At 44.7% G+C, this 15,362-nt stretch overlaps 1 protein-coding gene across 1 annotated transcript; it reads left to right on the top strand.

Annotated features, from left to right (window-relative positions):
* The first annotated feature begins 1,866 nt into the window (after positions 1 to 1,866).
* Positions 1,867 to 14,607, top strand: DACT2 (dishevelled binding antagonist of beta catenin 2). The gene is made up of 4 exons (XM_066545637.1): positions 1,867 to 2,433; positions 7,783 to 7,915; positions 9,321 to 9,608; positions 12,031 to 14,607. Exons 1-4 carry the CDS (start codon positions 1,867 to 1,869, stop codon positions 13,827 to 13,829), a joined length of 2,787 nt encoding a protein of 928 aa, XP_066401734.1. The 3' UTR covers positions 13,830 to 14,607.
* Positions 14,608 to 15,362: the final 755 nt, after the last annotated feature.

The raw sequence follows: 15,362 nt of genomic DNA, 5'->3' as shown, positions 1-15,362 counted from the left end.
TTAGAACATGGTTTGAATAAAATAAGGAACTGCACTGTATGTCTGTTTTAACAAGTGCCAAGCCAAGTGATTGACAAAAATGTTTCACTCTCATACCTCTAATGGCATTTTGCAAAATTCTTGCCACATGCCACCCAGTGATGGTTGTTTGGTTCTTTGCCCCTCTCCGTTTGAGAGGTGGCAGGATTTCATGCTGTCTTTTGTCAGCACCTTCAAGAGCATCTCAGTGTCGAACTTCATTTTTCATGCCACCTTGTAGCTGTGTTCAGTCATCATGGCACTGAGGCATTGTTCTGTGCAGGTGAGCCCCATGAGAAGAATGGGTAGGGAAAAAAGCAAAAGTATTCATTACAGAGAAAAAAAATCAAAACAACAACAAAAAAACATTACTAAGATGATGTTATACAAGTCATACCACATACACACTTTAACTAAGCACTGTATGACCACTAGCCATTCTTGTTCCATCTGCAGCTGGAGACATTTGTGAATATTCCTACACAATTTGTCAGAGTAGGGCCTCTTGGGACCCCTTCTGACAAGATCAACTTTGCAAGGTAAATACTGTTCTCAAATCTTCAAGTTACAGGAAAACTGTTCAACGTGACACAATGAAAGCAAGGCTTGGGTCTTACTGAGACTATAAAATGTGTTGTACAGGACTGTAAACAAACACATGAATAATTTGCCCCTCTGCCCCACGAAGAAGGAGGATTTGGCATTGCTCTAGTACTTCTAACACTCCTAAAACTGGAGACTGGTACAGGAAAAGATAAGCTGGCTGCAGTCGCAGTGGTGGACACAGCCACCCACATGTGGTGTTGAGAAGAGACTACGTGACGAACAGATGACAGAGCCACTGGTTCCCACTCACCCAATTCCTATCTCAGCACAAAGACAAGTAGCATTCAAATTAGAGGTGCTAGCTTTTAAAGATATGCCATAGTTTGAAAGGAGGATAACCATGGACAGATGGGCTTTGCATGTGATCTCTGCTTCATGGAGAATAATACACCTTCCTGGACATTACTTCAATCAAGAGTGTGGCACACAGTGATCTTGGGATTTGTAGATACATCCTATTTCTGTGTAGGCAGCAGAAAAGTTATGTCTCCTGTAGCATAGTCTCTACTGTGTTCATCAGACTCTTGCTACCAGGGCTTCTTGTCCCCTACTGCACCACTACAGATTATGCATTCTGTCTCTGCTGCTTGCTAAGCAGCTACCTCTGAAGAAGCTGCAGCTGCCTGTCTTGGGAGCTTTAAATGCTGGCATTTCTTGGTAGCAACAGCACTACATTCTTGAATTTCCATGGCCAACTGTGTTTTCATGTCCCATTCAAAACACGTCCTGAGCCCTTCAAATGACTTTAGGGAGGAATGAACTACATCTTAACCTCACAAGACAGAACTCTGCCCTGCTTCCAAAGTGAGACTCAGCAATTCAGTATAAGACAGCGAACTTGTGCAGTGAGATCCCAGTTGGGTGGGTTTCTGGAGAGCAAGATGAGTGCCAGTGCTGTGCCTCTGCCTGACAGGAGGCACCACCAGCCAGGAGGAGAAGGGATAGAGTCACAAGCGCCACGTTCTTGCGATGGAAGGGTTATTATACCCGCGAGCGCTCTTCGCACCATGTCCTCGCATCACTTTAATTTACAGCGGCAGCATTAGGACGACCGGCTCAGCTCCGGTCTCCGCAGCATCTCCGGGCACCGCTCCTGGCCGGAACGGGCGCTCTCACCCCGGCGCTCTATGCCGGTTCGCCGGCCCCTGTCTCTGCCGGGAGAGGGCGGGCACCCCATCCCTTTTCGCTGCTGGGGCGGAGGACGAGGCGAGGGCAGCCTCCCGGGCAGAGGCAGGGACAGGGATGGGGCAGGCAGGAGCCGCCCCCGCGCGGGGCGGAGGGAGCGCTGGGTACTGGCTCCTAGCCCCGCGTATCCACCGGGGAGGTGGCCCCGGCGCTGCCTGGAGCCGCAGCCGCTTTCCTTCGCTCCCGCCCTCCCTCTCTCCCTCCCCCGTCCCCACCTCTCCTCCAAAACCGCAGGAGTCGCTACGGCTCCGCTTCACTCTCTCCGGTGCCAGCGGCGGAGGGGGGCGAAGGGCCCTCAGCGCAGGCACGGCCCGGGGCGGGAGCAGCCCCGCATCCTGCCCGCCGCCCCCCTGCCATGGCCGGTGTCGCGGCCCAGCGCTGACGATGCTGCTGGGCACCCCACGGCCGGGCGGCTGGGATCGCAGCCGGGTGGGCGAGAGGCTGCAAGCGGCCCTCGCCGGCCTCCAGGAGCTCCAGGTGCTTCGGGAGAAGCAGCGGGAGCTGGTGCGGGCCGCCCTGGCCATGCCGCAGCGGCCGGTGGCGGGCGGAGAACAGCAGCCCCTGTCCGCCCACAGCAAGGAGCACCGTCTGGAGGTCACCCTCTCCGCCCTGAAGGAGCAGCTGGTAAGGGACCGCAGTGCACGGGACGCCCCGCTGCCCGGCTCCGTGAGCCCAGCCGCGGTGCCGAGCGCGGCGAACGGAAGCGCCCCTGGGCTGTCAGACACCCGGCTCCCCTTCGGGAGCCGCCGGCGCCGTACCGGCACCGAGGGCGGGCAGGCGCTGCAGCCGCGGCCCCTGCGCTGCTCCCGCCCCACCGGCCGCGGTTCCTCCGCGGGCGGGGGCGAGCGGCCGGGCCGGGGCGGTCGGGGCGAGCCCCGCCGCAGCCGCTGTAGCGGGCGGGCGCTGCCGCGGCTCAGGCGGGGCTCGCCCGGGCGCCCCGGAGCGGGCAGTGCCGGCGGCGGGCGCCGTGCCAGCGGGAGCGGTGGGGAGAAGTTGTTAACCCGGCACCGCTCATTCATCGGAGCCGAGGAGTAGGCGATAATTAACTTCAGTAATACAGCGCTCACCTCTCAGTGGCAGCAGCCGTTTGCATAGGAGATCAAGAGACACGCGGGCTGGGATACACCTGCACAAGCGCTCGGGGGTTTGGGTGGGTGGGTGCGCGCACACCTCTGCGCCTCCACCTGGGAGCGCGCACTGCTGTGCGCCAGCGGGAGCCCATCCGCCAGGAAACGCTTCGTGGGACGGGAGTACTTTGTTCTTTCCACGGATTGCATGATCAAAAGGGAAGAATAACTGAATGCCAGACCTTGTATTTGAAGTGCTGCACCGGCCACTTACACAGAGGTTTTTTTGAAACTAAAAAACAATTCTGATTTGTAGCTGAACCGAGTTTCATAGTTGAGACAATAATCAAAGGGTAAAGGGCTTTAATCTCTAGTATAGGCAATTACACACTTCAGTAAACTCAGACTTAATTCAGAATCCTTTTCCTCGCTGTACTGGTGCAAGTCTTGGCCATCAGTTATCCATCAGGTGTGAAAACAGAAGGGTTATTCACTCCCCGTAGGCAGCTTTCTTAGGCAACATCTCAGGATAAAATGGGCTTTAACCTTCAGGGAAACCTAGCCAGCACTGTGTGAAAACACAGCTACGGGCATATCTTGATAAAATTAAGAAAATACAAGACAAGGGGACAGCCAGCCACTTGATTACCCGTCATGGATAGTCTTAAGTAATGGCTCTACTTTTTTTTTTTTTAATTGAGCAAAAGAATTTAAGGCATTTATTGCCTGTTTGAGGCCAGTGGGGTAACAGAATCACACAATGAGCTCTGATGATAGAGACTGTACTTCTTTTTGTGTCAGCTGTCGTGCTGTAATTACTCATTTGTCGTAATATTTTTCAAATAAAATATTAAAATAGAAGATGAATTTGTCAGGATTTTACTTGCACCTTACAAGGCTGGCTTCCCAAGAACGTGGGAGAAACTAGCTATTAAAATGGAAGGAAAAAGAGGCTGCCCTTTAATTGCTGCCCTTTAGAAATGCAGTTGAGTGGACTCAGGAATAACTCTGCACACCTCCAGAGAGGGACGATTTCACCAGTAGGTGACAGTGCAATTATAGGAAACGTGTCTCTTGGGATGCCTGGGAGGGAAGTGTTCATAAAGATTCAGAATGACTCAGAAGTACATAAATCCAGGTATAGGTTCTTCAGCAAAAATACAGTTGTGCTTAAAGTAGTAATACAGAGCTCTTCTGATTGACCCGTGGCTGCTGGAGGCTTTTCAAGCTGTACTGTTCAGACCTCCTGGTAGCTTTATTGGTTTTTTTCCCCCCTACAAATTGCAGATGTGTATCTGAGTAGAGGTACATACCTCAAATTTCCTTAATAGCAAAGTAAACCCAGTTGAAAACAGGCTTTTCACAGTCATTTTAGAAGTAGTTCACAGATCTCAGTGACCACAGGCTTAAAACTTTCCCAGTGACTCATGAGCAGTGTATTGCACTTAAAACCCATGAAAGTTCTGTTCATGATTGCAGGAAATGAAGTTAAAACTGAAAACAACAGAAAATGCAAAGCACAGCATTACTCAAGGAGTGATAGATCTTCAGCAGCAACAACTGTTGTTGTTGGCCCATGGAGGGCACAGTATGTGATTGCTGCTCTATAAACTTTCAGATTGAGAAACTCATTAACAGTGTAAATGTAACTTTTCCTTGCAGTGCACCTTGCTCCAGATTTCAAGGAGGACTGTAGCCCTGAGCTTTAGTGTGGTCACAGTTTAATTCATAAAAAGTTTGGTCCTCACAACAGAGAATGAGAAAGCTGTGTCAGCTGAAAGTGGCTCAAGGCATCTTAGCAATGGAAACAAGGCAGATAAAAAGTCAAGCCAGGCTTCTTCTATAATGGTAGGGTGAGAAACATGAGAGCAGAGGCAGAAACCTTAAGGACTTGATCTGACTACTGGGAATAATAGAGCAGAGCCATCAAATGTCATAGACACCACATGTGGATGCCATTCCAGAATCTCAGTCTCTTCCCCAACAACATTTACCAGAGAATGATCAGCTGGCCTTCTAGCACTCTGCTCTAGGCAGTCTGCTACCTCAAACAGTCATGCCCTTTTTTGCCCTAACCAGTGGCTCTTTTTGGTGGCCAAGGTTTTTCTGGCAACTGAGAATTACTACAGCACAGGCAGGGTCAATTCTGTAGCAGAAGAGGAGCAGAGTTAAGTAATGCCACCCACTATCAGAGATCCTGAAGGTGCTAAACTTCTCTTAGCCAAACATCATGGTGACAAAGAGGAAAGAGATGCAAATTCAGGCTAATGCAAAGAAAAAAATCCATGATTGCTGTCAGTGTAGGTGGATATCGAAGCCTGCAACATCCAGTATGTTCTCAGCTCTTTCCTCAGAGGACATATTTATAAACCTTATTTTATTTTATTTGAATCTGATTATTTTGTTTTGCAAGCTTTCAGGTGGTTTATGATGTTATAAAAATGTGAGAAGGGACACATTATACTGAATAGATAAAAGCAAACAGTTGGTACCCTGCATTTTACACAGATTTTTTTCCCCTTTAGGTAATTTTAAATAGAAGAAAACATGTTTTAAACGAGGGACTTAAATGGGTGGTATGGTGATACTCCAGATTTGCCTCCACAAAACTGCAGCCCATTGGTAGTACATGTTGACTGGGAACGTTTGGTCCCACACTGTGTAGTATCCAGGAGTCTTCACTGCTGCATTGCCCAAAGCAAACAGACGATTTTACCTGCAAGGTTTTGTCACATGTAAAATTCATGTGGTGAATAGAGGAAGAGTGTATTTAGGGGTTACTGTTTTGAGTGCTGCCCAGTGTGGGTATTGGAGCGATAACAGTTTGAAACAAACACACCGGAAAGGTCATTCTTATCCAAATGGTTTGAGGAATGCCTCTCTTCTTAGAGTGCAGAAGTAGTTAACTGAAAGATCAAAGCTGGGTCAGTGGCTGGAAACATGAAAACCCAATGGTGTGAGGCACCATAAAAGGGTTAAAAACGATGATGTAAATCATGTGTGTTGGTTAAAATGCTGTGAAAGCGCAGACAGAACCTGGAGGTATAATAAATAATGTTTGAGTACCTGAGAGCCTTGTGGCCTCTCTGTCATTAATCAGAAACCACAGACTGAGGGATTGGCTGGCAAAACATTAATCATTAAACAATTAATTCCAGCCATGGAAACAAAACTTTGTGATTTCCTGAGTAGGTGGGATTGAAGAAGGCATGGCATGGTTTTGCTTTTTTACCACAAAATAAAGAAGTACTGAGGAGGTCATACATCCATCATTCAGATGGAATAGAAAATCTCCTTTATTATCCATTTCTTCCCTTCTTTTTTGTTTATGTGAAACAGGAAGAGGGAAATCAGGGAAAATCACTGTGGATTTCCCTAGGAAGCAGTAATGAGCCTCTTGAGTTCAAACTTTTCTAGATGTGTGACTCTAACAAAAAGGGCTTTTTGTGTCTTATATGTTCCTCCAATCCTCTTTAGAAGCATGCTAAAAATAGATTTTTTTTTTCTTCTCAGCAGCATCACCAGCCTCAAGAGTTCTCTTGTGAAACTCAGGGCATCTGTATTTTTTTTCCTACAATTTCTAATAATTTACTGATTACCTTAGGATGTTAGCTTTTTTTTCTTTTAGTATTTATAGCTATGGAGAAACCTATGCAAATGTTAAAAGCTGAATAATTCTTACAAAAGGAAGGAGGTAAAAACATGTGCATACTGATCTTGATTTTCTGTATGTCATTTAATTTTAAGATACTTTAATTGGTTCAAAGGACATAGATTTTTTTATTTTTATATATTTGAGGTTGGAAATGCTACTAGAGCTTCCAATTGTGCTTTTAAATATGAAATGGACACATAAAGAAGAATTTTAATAATGTTTTTCTTACCATTACTGAGTTGAAACCCATCCCCTTGAGGGCTGAGTGCAACTTTACAACCAACTTCAAGAGACCACCTTTCTATAAAGTACTGTAGAATGGATGGTGAGGTGTGATATAATTAGAAGCTGCCTAAATAGTGGCAGGACTTTAGATAACTTGCCAGGTGTCACGTGAGAAGTTTGTGACAGAAACCAACTGTGGTTCTTTGGCTGGTACCTCATGCCTGGCCATCTGCCTTGCCCAGCTGACGGCATAAACACTGGGCGAGCAACTGCAGGAGCTGTTACCTCAGATCAGCCTGGTCACTGACTGCAGTAGGCAACACATCTAGTTGCTGGCTTCTGAAGGATTATTCATCATTTGTTTTAAATACAGTAATTTCCCCACTATATTCAAATGCCACCTTCTCCTTCCAGGAAATGGGAGGAGATATCTGGCCACAAGACAAGCAAGGAAAACCTGCAGTAAAATAGATGTCACAATTCTTGCCTTGTATCCTTTCAACTATAAAGACGTGTCATCAAAGCCAAGGATTTTACTGGAGTGGGCATGCTGCCTTTACTTGGTAGAGCAATAAGATGCCTCAGCCACAGTGGTTTCCTTTCATCTGGCAGATCTTTAGAGTTTATGCAGACAATCCATAAGGTTTACATCCTCTTCTGCTCAGATCCAGCATATGGCAACGTGCAGCACAATAAAGATATGTTAAGTTAAAAGACTTTTGTCATATTTAGAGGTACAGTTCCTGCCATGGGTATAACAAAAAAGCCAAAAGTTAAAGTACCTTCAGAGTGAGTTTTGAGAACATGTTTAGCTGGGAAGAAGACAATATATATGAAGAAACAAAATGTTTTGTCCTTGTCCATTAGGTCAGTCTCATTACAGAGAGCCAGCTGCAACAGTCCCTAGCTAAGGAAAACACTTCATGAGAGTAGGATCTTGCTGGCACAGATGGCCTGAATTCATGCATTGCTGCTGAGATTCTAACTGTGATTATTCTTCATTTCCTCCTTCTTGCCTTGATTTAGTCTCGTTTGAGGAGACAGGATGTCGGCTTGAAAAGCCACCTGGATCAGCTAGACCAGCGAATAAGTGAGCTGAAATTGGATGTCAGTAAGACCTCCAGTGAATACTTGGATAGTGACAGCCGGCCCAGCTCAGGTAATGTGCACTTGGCTGTTTATTCCCAGGAGTATGGTGCTAGGAGAATTGAAGATTGTCCACTGCTAAGCAAAACTCTCTGTATTATTTGGTCAAAAACGGTGCCCCATGGCTGAGGTGGATAGTAGTCATCTGGCACAGAGTGGGCTCACAGAGCTGGAATTTTCCTGCAAAGTTGATTTAGTTAGAAAGTGCTCACTCACTCAAGCAGTATTCTTTCTGGATTATTTAATCATTTTTTTAATGAACCTTGTAGCCACACATGGAAGGAGAAGGAGACAGATTTACTTTATTAATTACCTTCTGCAGTGTAGAATGACCATTAGTAAAATGGCTAGACTACTTAAAAGAAGTGGAGACCAATATCAACACTCTGCTTGAATCCAGGGAGGATTCTGAACCTCACTAGGACTTTGAAAATCACTATTGCACTGCTCCTGTCAAATGAATTTATGTAGAAGAAAAACAGCACTATTAAAAGACATTGAGAAAAACTACCCCAACAGAGTAGAGCTCTCATGGACAGAAAGATACTGAGTATCAAGTTTCTGGTCTGATTCACAGAGAGAGCTGTACTTCAGGCTTTTATAGCTAGGATGTCTGTCAAAACCGGTTTCTGTTATCTAGTCAGACACAATGAAAGTAGTTCTTTTAAACAGAATTTTTGCAAAGCCTCAAGTCTTCAGTGAGACAAGTGGATTTTTTTTTTTAATACAACATACAGATTTGTAGCCTGGTACTTAAAAGGCATGTAAAAAGTGCAAGTTTCTGTTGTGTGTTTAAGTTCAGGAGTTGTTCACTTAGGCACAGTTCAAAAGAAAATATTCCTTCTCTGTTACAGAGAGGAATAATAAAATTTCCTACCTTGAATTTATACAAAGCCTTTTTTAATGTTTCCAGAATTACTGAAAATTATGTCAATACCTGGAGAGAGAAGATAGTCTCCATTCTCTGCCCTCAGACATTCCAGCTGTTATAGACTTGGCACCTCTGATCACAGGCTAGTTTTGCTCTGTCCAATCCACTCATCTAATCCATGCTTGTATGCACCTAGTACAAGTTACAACAGTGTCAGAGGGCCCTTTCTTACACCATTTGCATCATAATCCCCAAAGAGATTCCCCAGTGAAGAACTGGGCATGATGGTGCAGCACTTCATCCCATCCCACCCTCAGAACTAAGCAGGCATGTGTGTGCCAAGCTGGCTCAGGACCTAAGTAAATATGTAGAAGCCCAGTATAGGTTGGCTGAATTAGAGTATACCTCTGTTGATGTTACCTTAATAAATGATCATATTTTTGGGCACATAGCAAATGAAGATCTATTTTATTCTCTGCACTTTTCTTCTACAGAGCATGTTTAGTTGCTGTAAATATGAAATATTCTATTTATTTTTACTCTGCAGGATTCTATGACCTGAGTGATGGTGGTTCTTGTTCACTCTCCAATTCTTGCACCTCTGTGTACAGTGAGTCTATCTCCTCCTCCCACACCAGTCTCTTACCCAGCTCTCAACACCCTAAAGCAAGGCTCAGTGTGTTTGATTACCGACCCAAGTCTGCAGATGAAACTACTGTGCACACCACCAGCTTCCAGCAGCAGGGAGCCTATGGCAGCGATGGATGTCGGATTGCAGCCAGCAGAGATGTTTCTGGGACTCCTGCCAGGTCCAGACCAAGGCCAGTTTCCACAGGTAATTAATAGCAGAACTGGGTACTTCATTCAAGAGAAGGGCAGATTCCTGGTTATTACTCTTAGGACCTTGTTCAGCCATGTGTAATCAATATATAGTTCTCAATTTCAATACACAGAGTGAGAGTGGATCAAAATCACAGAGCCAAACCATTTACTGTCCCACTTCCCCGTGTCTCCATACTCCAGATATTTTTAAACAGTAACAAATACTAGAACGAATCAATAAAAAATATGTGGATGAGACAGTAACAAATACAAGGACCTATGCATCCAGAAATGGAAAAATACTCTAGTGCATGAGATAAAATTGTAAAGATTATTGAGATTTTTTTTTTAAGTTTCAGTATTTGAAATATCTTGTGTGAAAGTGCAGGGATGTATGAAAGATTTCAAGTAAACTCAAAATTCCCTGTTTACACAAATTAACATTGATTCAAACAATGACTCTTTTTCATAATTTATGATGTACAGTTAAGGACAAAAAATTCCAAAAGTTAATTGACTATCTAGAGAGTAGTCATAAGCCTAAAAGTGGATCAGCCATTAATTTGCATCATACCTTCAACGAAATGGACAAGTCTATTAATGTTCCATATCTCTTGTTTACCTTCTGTAAAGTGACATTGTATCACTTTTTATCACAGATTCTTCCATAGCCTCAAAGCAATCTGGTGTTAGAGTGATCCAGCAAGATGTGTAGTGGTTCCATGATAGAAACAGGGAAGTTATGGGGAACATAATTTCAAGTATTGTGCCACTCTTGAATCATTCCCACAGCTGCTTTACCTGAGCTTAACTCACCTCTGGCTTGCTTGGAACAGAAACAAAGACCACCTATTCTGTACTTAGGTGTGTAGACACACCTGAAAGGATGACAGTAATTACAGCATAAAAGCAAAGTCTTTTCAAGGCTTGTCAAAGGCTGGGGATGAAGCTGAGCTTAATGACCCATGGCTTCCATGTTCAGATTGCAGACATTTTGCTCTCAGAAACTTTCCTTCTTTGAAACATGTTGCTGAGACTCCAGGGGCTTTATGTTTGGTTGGTTTTCTTTAATAGAGACTAGCACAAAAAAGCTGATACTGAGCAGGGATGTGGGAGAGAGACTGCAGACCTCCTCCAGCTCTTATTCCTGGCTGAAGCCTCTTATTTCCATCACAGTGAAAAACAAAAGTAATGGGGTAGTAGTGGGTATAGCTTTGAAGAAACAATTCTTACAAAGTTGACCACATTGCAGGAAGTGAAGCAAGATTTTACTTCAGAAAATTATCATTTGGAGAGGGGAAGGAAATTATCTTTTCCTCTCCTTAGAAGAAATTGCAAGTACAGACCAATTGCCTTTTCTTTCATTGGCAAGCAGAAAGTTTGCTGAGACATTGCAAGCACAACATGCTTTTGACTCCTTCCTGGTTTGTTTGCAAAAGAGCACAGCATTACACACTGCCAACAATTTCCTAAAGAATTTTTGTTATGAAATTAGGTTGTTAGGTTGTCATCCTAACCTTTGTTGTGGCAGGTCTGTGCATGGGTAGGACAATGCAGACCACCCCAGAATTTTGCAGTCTTCTAAAAGCTTGCTGTGACAGGACACAGATGGTCATCATGTGACTGTTCACATAGTTTGTGAATGATGTGGTTAAATGGGATGGTTGAGTTTCATGATAGCATGGAGCACCCACGACATTGGTTAGCTGAGGAGTTGTTGGCACTAAAGTCTGCTTTGTAGTACAGTAAAATCCAAGCTAACTGGTTCCAGAATTCTTGATCCCAGAGGTAATGCAGCACCAAAGTGCTCTGTTGAATGACATGTCTGGATGGAACAACCTTTCTTCACACAAGAACACAGCCACTCCTCTCTGTGCACAGGAGATGCTGCTGGGAGGAGGGTGCTGCAGTCAAGAAGAGTAAATTACAGCACCTTTGACAATACTCCAAATTTTGGTGTCTATAAATGTCATCTTCAGGGACTGCACTCGCCACGTGCCTGAGTAGTTAGCCTTAGATTTTATTCCTCTATGAAAATAAAGATTCTTCAGTTCATTCTTCTATGACTTCTCTGCTAAGATCTAAAAATAATCCCTTGGTTTTGTCTACTTGGGTTCCTGCTGGTCTGTGACATTTTAGGACTTTTTTGTATATGCACAGATTTACTTTCATCCAAGTAGCGCAGTTTAAATTTCCTGCAAAGGTAAGAGTTTTATTATTGGCATTAAAAGGTATTTTAAATTCTGTTAGGCTTAGGTGATAAAAGCTTTAAAGTAGTTCATTGACCTTGGAAGACTGAAATTACTTTCTTTATCCATGCTACTGATTTTAGTAAAAGCTATCACATCTCTCTGATATAGCACTTCTAGCATGAACCAGGTTGAATGTAATTGTCTGTGATTTAATTAGGATGTTTATTTTCATCCACCATATAGGTGACTTGGAAAGACTTATTCCAGCGGACACTAGATTTCAGAAAGAAATGGATCCCAAATCCATGTTGCCTCTGTGCCATAATGGAGACATGCACATGTTCAGCATGGACCCCAAATTCCAGAATGACTTGGTCTCCAAGAACGGCATTGATGTGTATCCTTACCCAAGCCCCCTCCATGCAGTGGCTTTACAAAGTCCCCTTTTCTCCCTGGTGGGAACATCCCCAAAATCAGACTTCCAAGCTCCTCCCAGCAAACCTATGCCTAGTACAACAGGTCCAAGCTTGATTAAGACTAGGCCAACCACCGAGGTCAAGCCGGGGGGTTACATCAATAAATTGCTGCAGCTGACGAGATGCAAAGGGAGCAGTCGGGCTGAGGCCAGTGAGTGGGTTTCACCAAAGAGCCAGCCAGCTGCAATGCACCAGAGATTCATTATAACCCCCAGCACCGGTGGAGTGAAAATTAACAGCACCAGTAGCCAGCTGGAAAAACAGACGAGTTCTCTGGAGAGTAACAAAGCTGAAGGGAAGCTGTCAATAGAGGTGCCAGAGGGGGAATGTGCCAAGCAGCAGGAGACCATGAGCTGTATGAATGAAGAGCAGTCATCCACTCAGCCTGACACAGAGCCATCAGCTGTGAATAGTTGTTATCCGGCCAAGTCAGCAGCAAGGGGCTCTCCTCTGGCAGAAGAAACAGACAGCAGCATGGAGCGCAGTTTGTCATACTCACAGCTGTGTCAAGAGGACTCTAGTCCAGACACCTGGAATGCTAAAGCTGTCCCACCCAAAAAACTGCCCATCAAAAGGTGTGGCAATGCCAAATTGGCTTACACTGGGGGTCATGAACGAGTGGCACGAGCTGAGTTTGTCCATGCTCAATTTGTCCCTGCAGAATCCCATCAAGTCCGGGTAAAGTTTGCCAGCTCCAAAACAAAGGCAGTGAAGATAAAGAGGAGGAACAGTGAAAAGGTCATTCGGCCTGGGAAGCAAGCCTTCTTCATGGAGAAGGTGAGAGGGTCTCATGGGGCCACCAAGCTGCCTGTTGAGTGGAATCAGCTCCAAAGACCACAAGGAATGAAGAGCCTCATGCGGAGACCTTCATATTCTGGTGACATGGCTGGCAGATCATGCTCAGAGTCCAGTCTGTTCCCAGTGCAGGTCAGGCTCCCCACTGTTCCGTCCAGGCCAGAGCTCTACGGAGCCTCTGCCAATGCACTGTATTCCCTGGAAGCAGCTTGTGCAGACACAGGCAGCAGGAAGAAGCAGCGCAAGTGGCAGTCCACAGTGGAGATCTCTGCCAAGGCCCAGCCGGCCGGCCTGGCTCCCAGCTTTGGCCTGGGAGCGCCAAGGCAGCCAGCGAGGAGAGCCGGCGTCCTGCGCACCATCAGCACGAGGGCTCGCTCCAAGGGGCAGCAGCACGGAGATTGTGCCAAGAGCGAGTCAGACCACTCTGAGTACTCTGCAGAGTGTGCCTCCCTCTTTCACTCCACCATCGCAGAGACCAGCGAAGGGGAGGTCAGCGATTTCACAACCAACCGGTTCGGGGACAGCGAGTCCAGTGAAGGTGACTGGGATGGCAGCAGTAACAGTAGCAGCCTTGCTCTTGACTATGATGAGGGGGATGAAAGTGAGCTGATTTGGCCTGAAGGTTCAGTCAGACAATCCGTGACTGTCCAGGACTCTGCCAAGCCTCTTCCTCCAGTGCCCAAAATCTGTCGCATCAAAGCTTCAAAGGCACTAAAGAAGAAGATAAGGAGGTTCCAACCTGCCTCTCTGAAGGTCATGACCATGGTGTAAGGGAGAGCAAGTATCTGTTTCTTACAGTGAGACATCTTGCTGGATGTCTATTTGCATTTGCAAAATAAAAGGACTTTCTTAAAGGAGCTGTGAATAATCCCTGAGTCTACACAAGGGATCTTGTTTGTTAATGCCTGGACATAAATGTCACTGTATGTAATTCCCTCTTTTGCAATTTATTCTGTAAATATGAAGCTCTATGTATATTATGTGATGACTTTTTTATTATCCAAAAGGGTCACGTGGTGAAAATGAAAACAACTTCCCCTGTAAGATTTTACAGGCAGGCCCTTGGTGGTTTTTTAACCATATGCACCCACAGAATCAGTCCAGACATAAAGACATGCTAAGAAGAAAGTGTACTTCCCTCTTGCAGTCTGATGTCTGTATTAACCATCTAGCTGTTATTGTGGTCATATGGAAAAACTCTGTTTCCTACAGTTTTATTTTATTTCAGATCAGCCATCCTATACCTTCTCCCAAACACTGGGAGGATGAATCTGCTCTTCCATAAAAACATAGTATGCTTAATCAAGAAGGCAAGTGTATTTGTGAATGAGAACAAGACTTCAGTTTGCTTCATTTTTATTTTTTTCAAAATAGCATTGGGTTGTTTTTTCAACCCCCCTCTTAACGATGTTCCATGTTATTGTTCATTTGTTGAATGGATGAAAGAACATGAGGGCCACATGCCACAGTGTGTGATTAGCTGGGACTGAGATAATAGCTTTGCCCCTGAAGTTGCAAACTCAATAAATACTATTTAATGTACTGAAAATTATGCTTGTCTGACTTTTTGATGTCTAAAGGAAATTATTCTGGTCTCTGATATAAAATAGTTCTATGTTTTTATGATCACTGTGCAGAGGGGTTCTTTTCTATTTTCAGAGGATCACTGTAGCTCAGTCAGAACCAGGGTCAACTCACCCTCTACCTCAGGAAAGCTTTTTCAGCACCTGCTTCTAAATGAAAGAATTTGAAAATGGTATTTTTATTGAGGACAGGGTAGTGTTTAACTGACTCACCTAAAGGGATGCAATTTTTTCAGAAGAAACTCTTAATTTAAAACATATATTTATGTATATGTAATGTGTTTTGAATGCATTTAAGGGCACTGATGTGAAGCTTTGTATCAGTGTCTAAATTGAAGTAATTTTGTGACTTCTTCACAAAATGAATTTTTTGTGTTCAGAGAAGCAGTCCTAATTCTTTCCCCTGAGCGCTGCAATCTGGAAACTGAGCTGAAGTTCACCCTGAATTTACAAAAGAGCAGGTATTATCCGCCTGCCCTATTTCAGTGCTCAGTCTGAGTACATTCCCAGCCTAGGAGATGTAGGCATTACCTCATTCAGCTGCTTGAACTGGATCTGAAACAAAAGGTAAGTGCTTTGCAGAAACTGGGTAAAAGAGTGATTGTTTACTCCAAGGATTCAGTAGCCAACAGAAATATTGAAAGACACCTTTCACCCAATGCCTTCTATTTGGAAGCTATTTTATATTTTGAAACGACTCAATTTTCAAATGATTTGTGGA

The sequence above is a fragment of the Molothrus aeneus genome, chromosome 3 (assembly GCF_037042795.1).
Source record: "Molothrus aeneus isolate 106 chromosome 3, BPBGC_Maene_1.0, whole genome shotgun sequence".
Classification (NCBI taxonomy): domain Eukaryota; kingdom Metazoa; phylum Chordata; class Aves; order Passeriformes; family Icteridae; genus Molothrus; species Molothrus aeneus.
The sequence above is the reverse complement of the archived record's forward strand: the minus strand, read 5'-3'. Positions and strand labels throughout refer to the sequence as shown.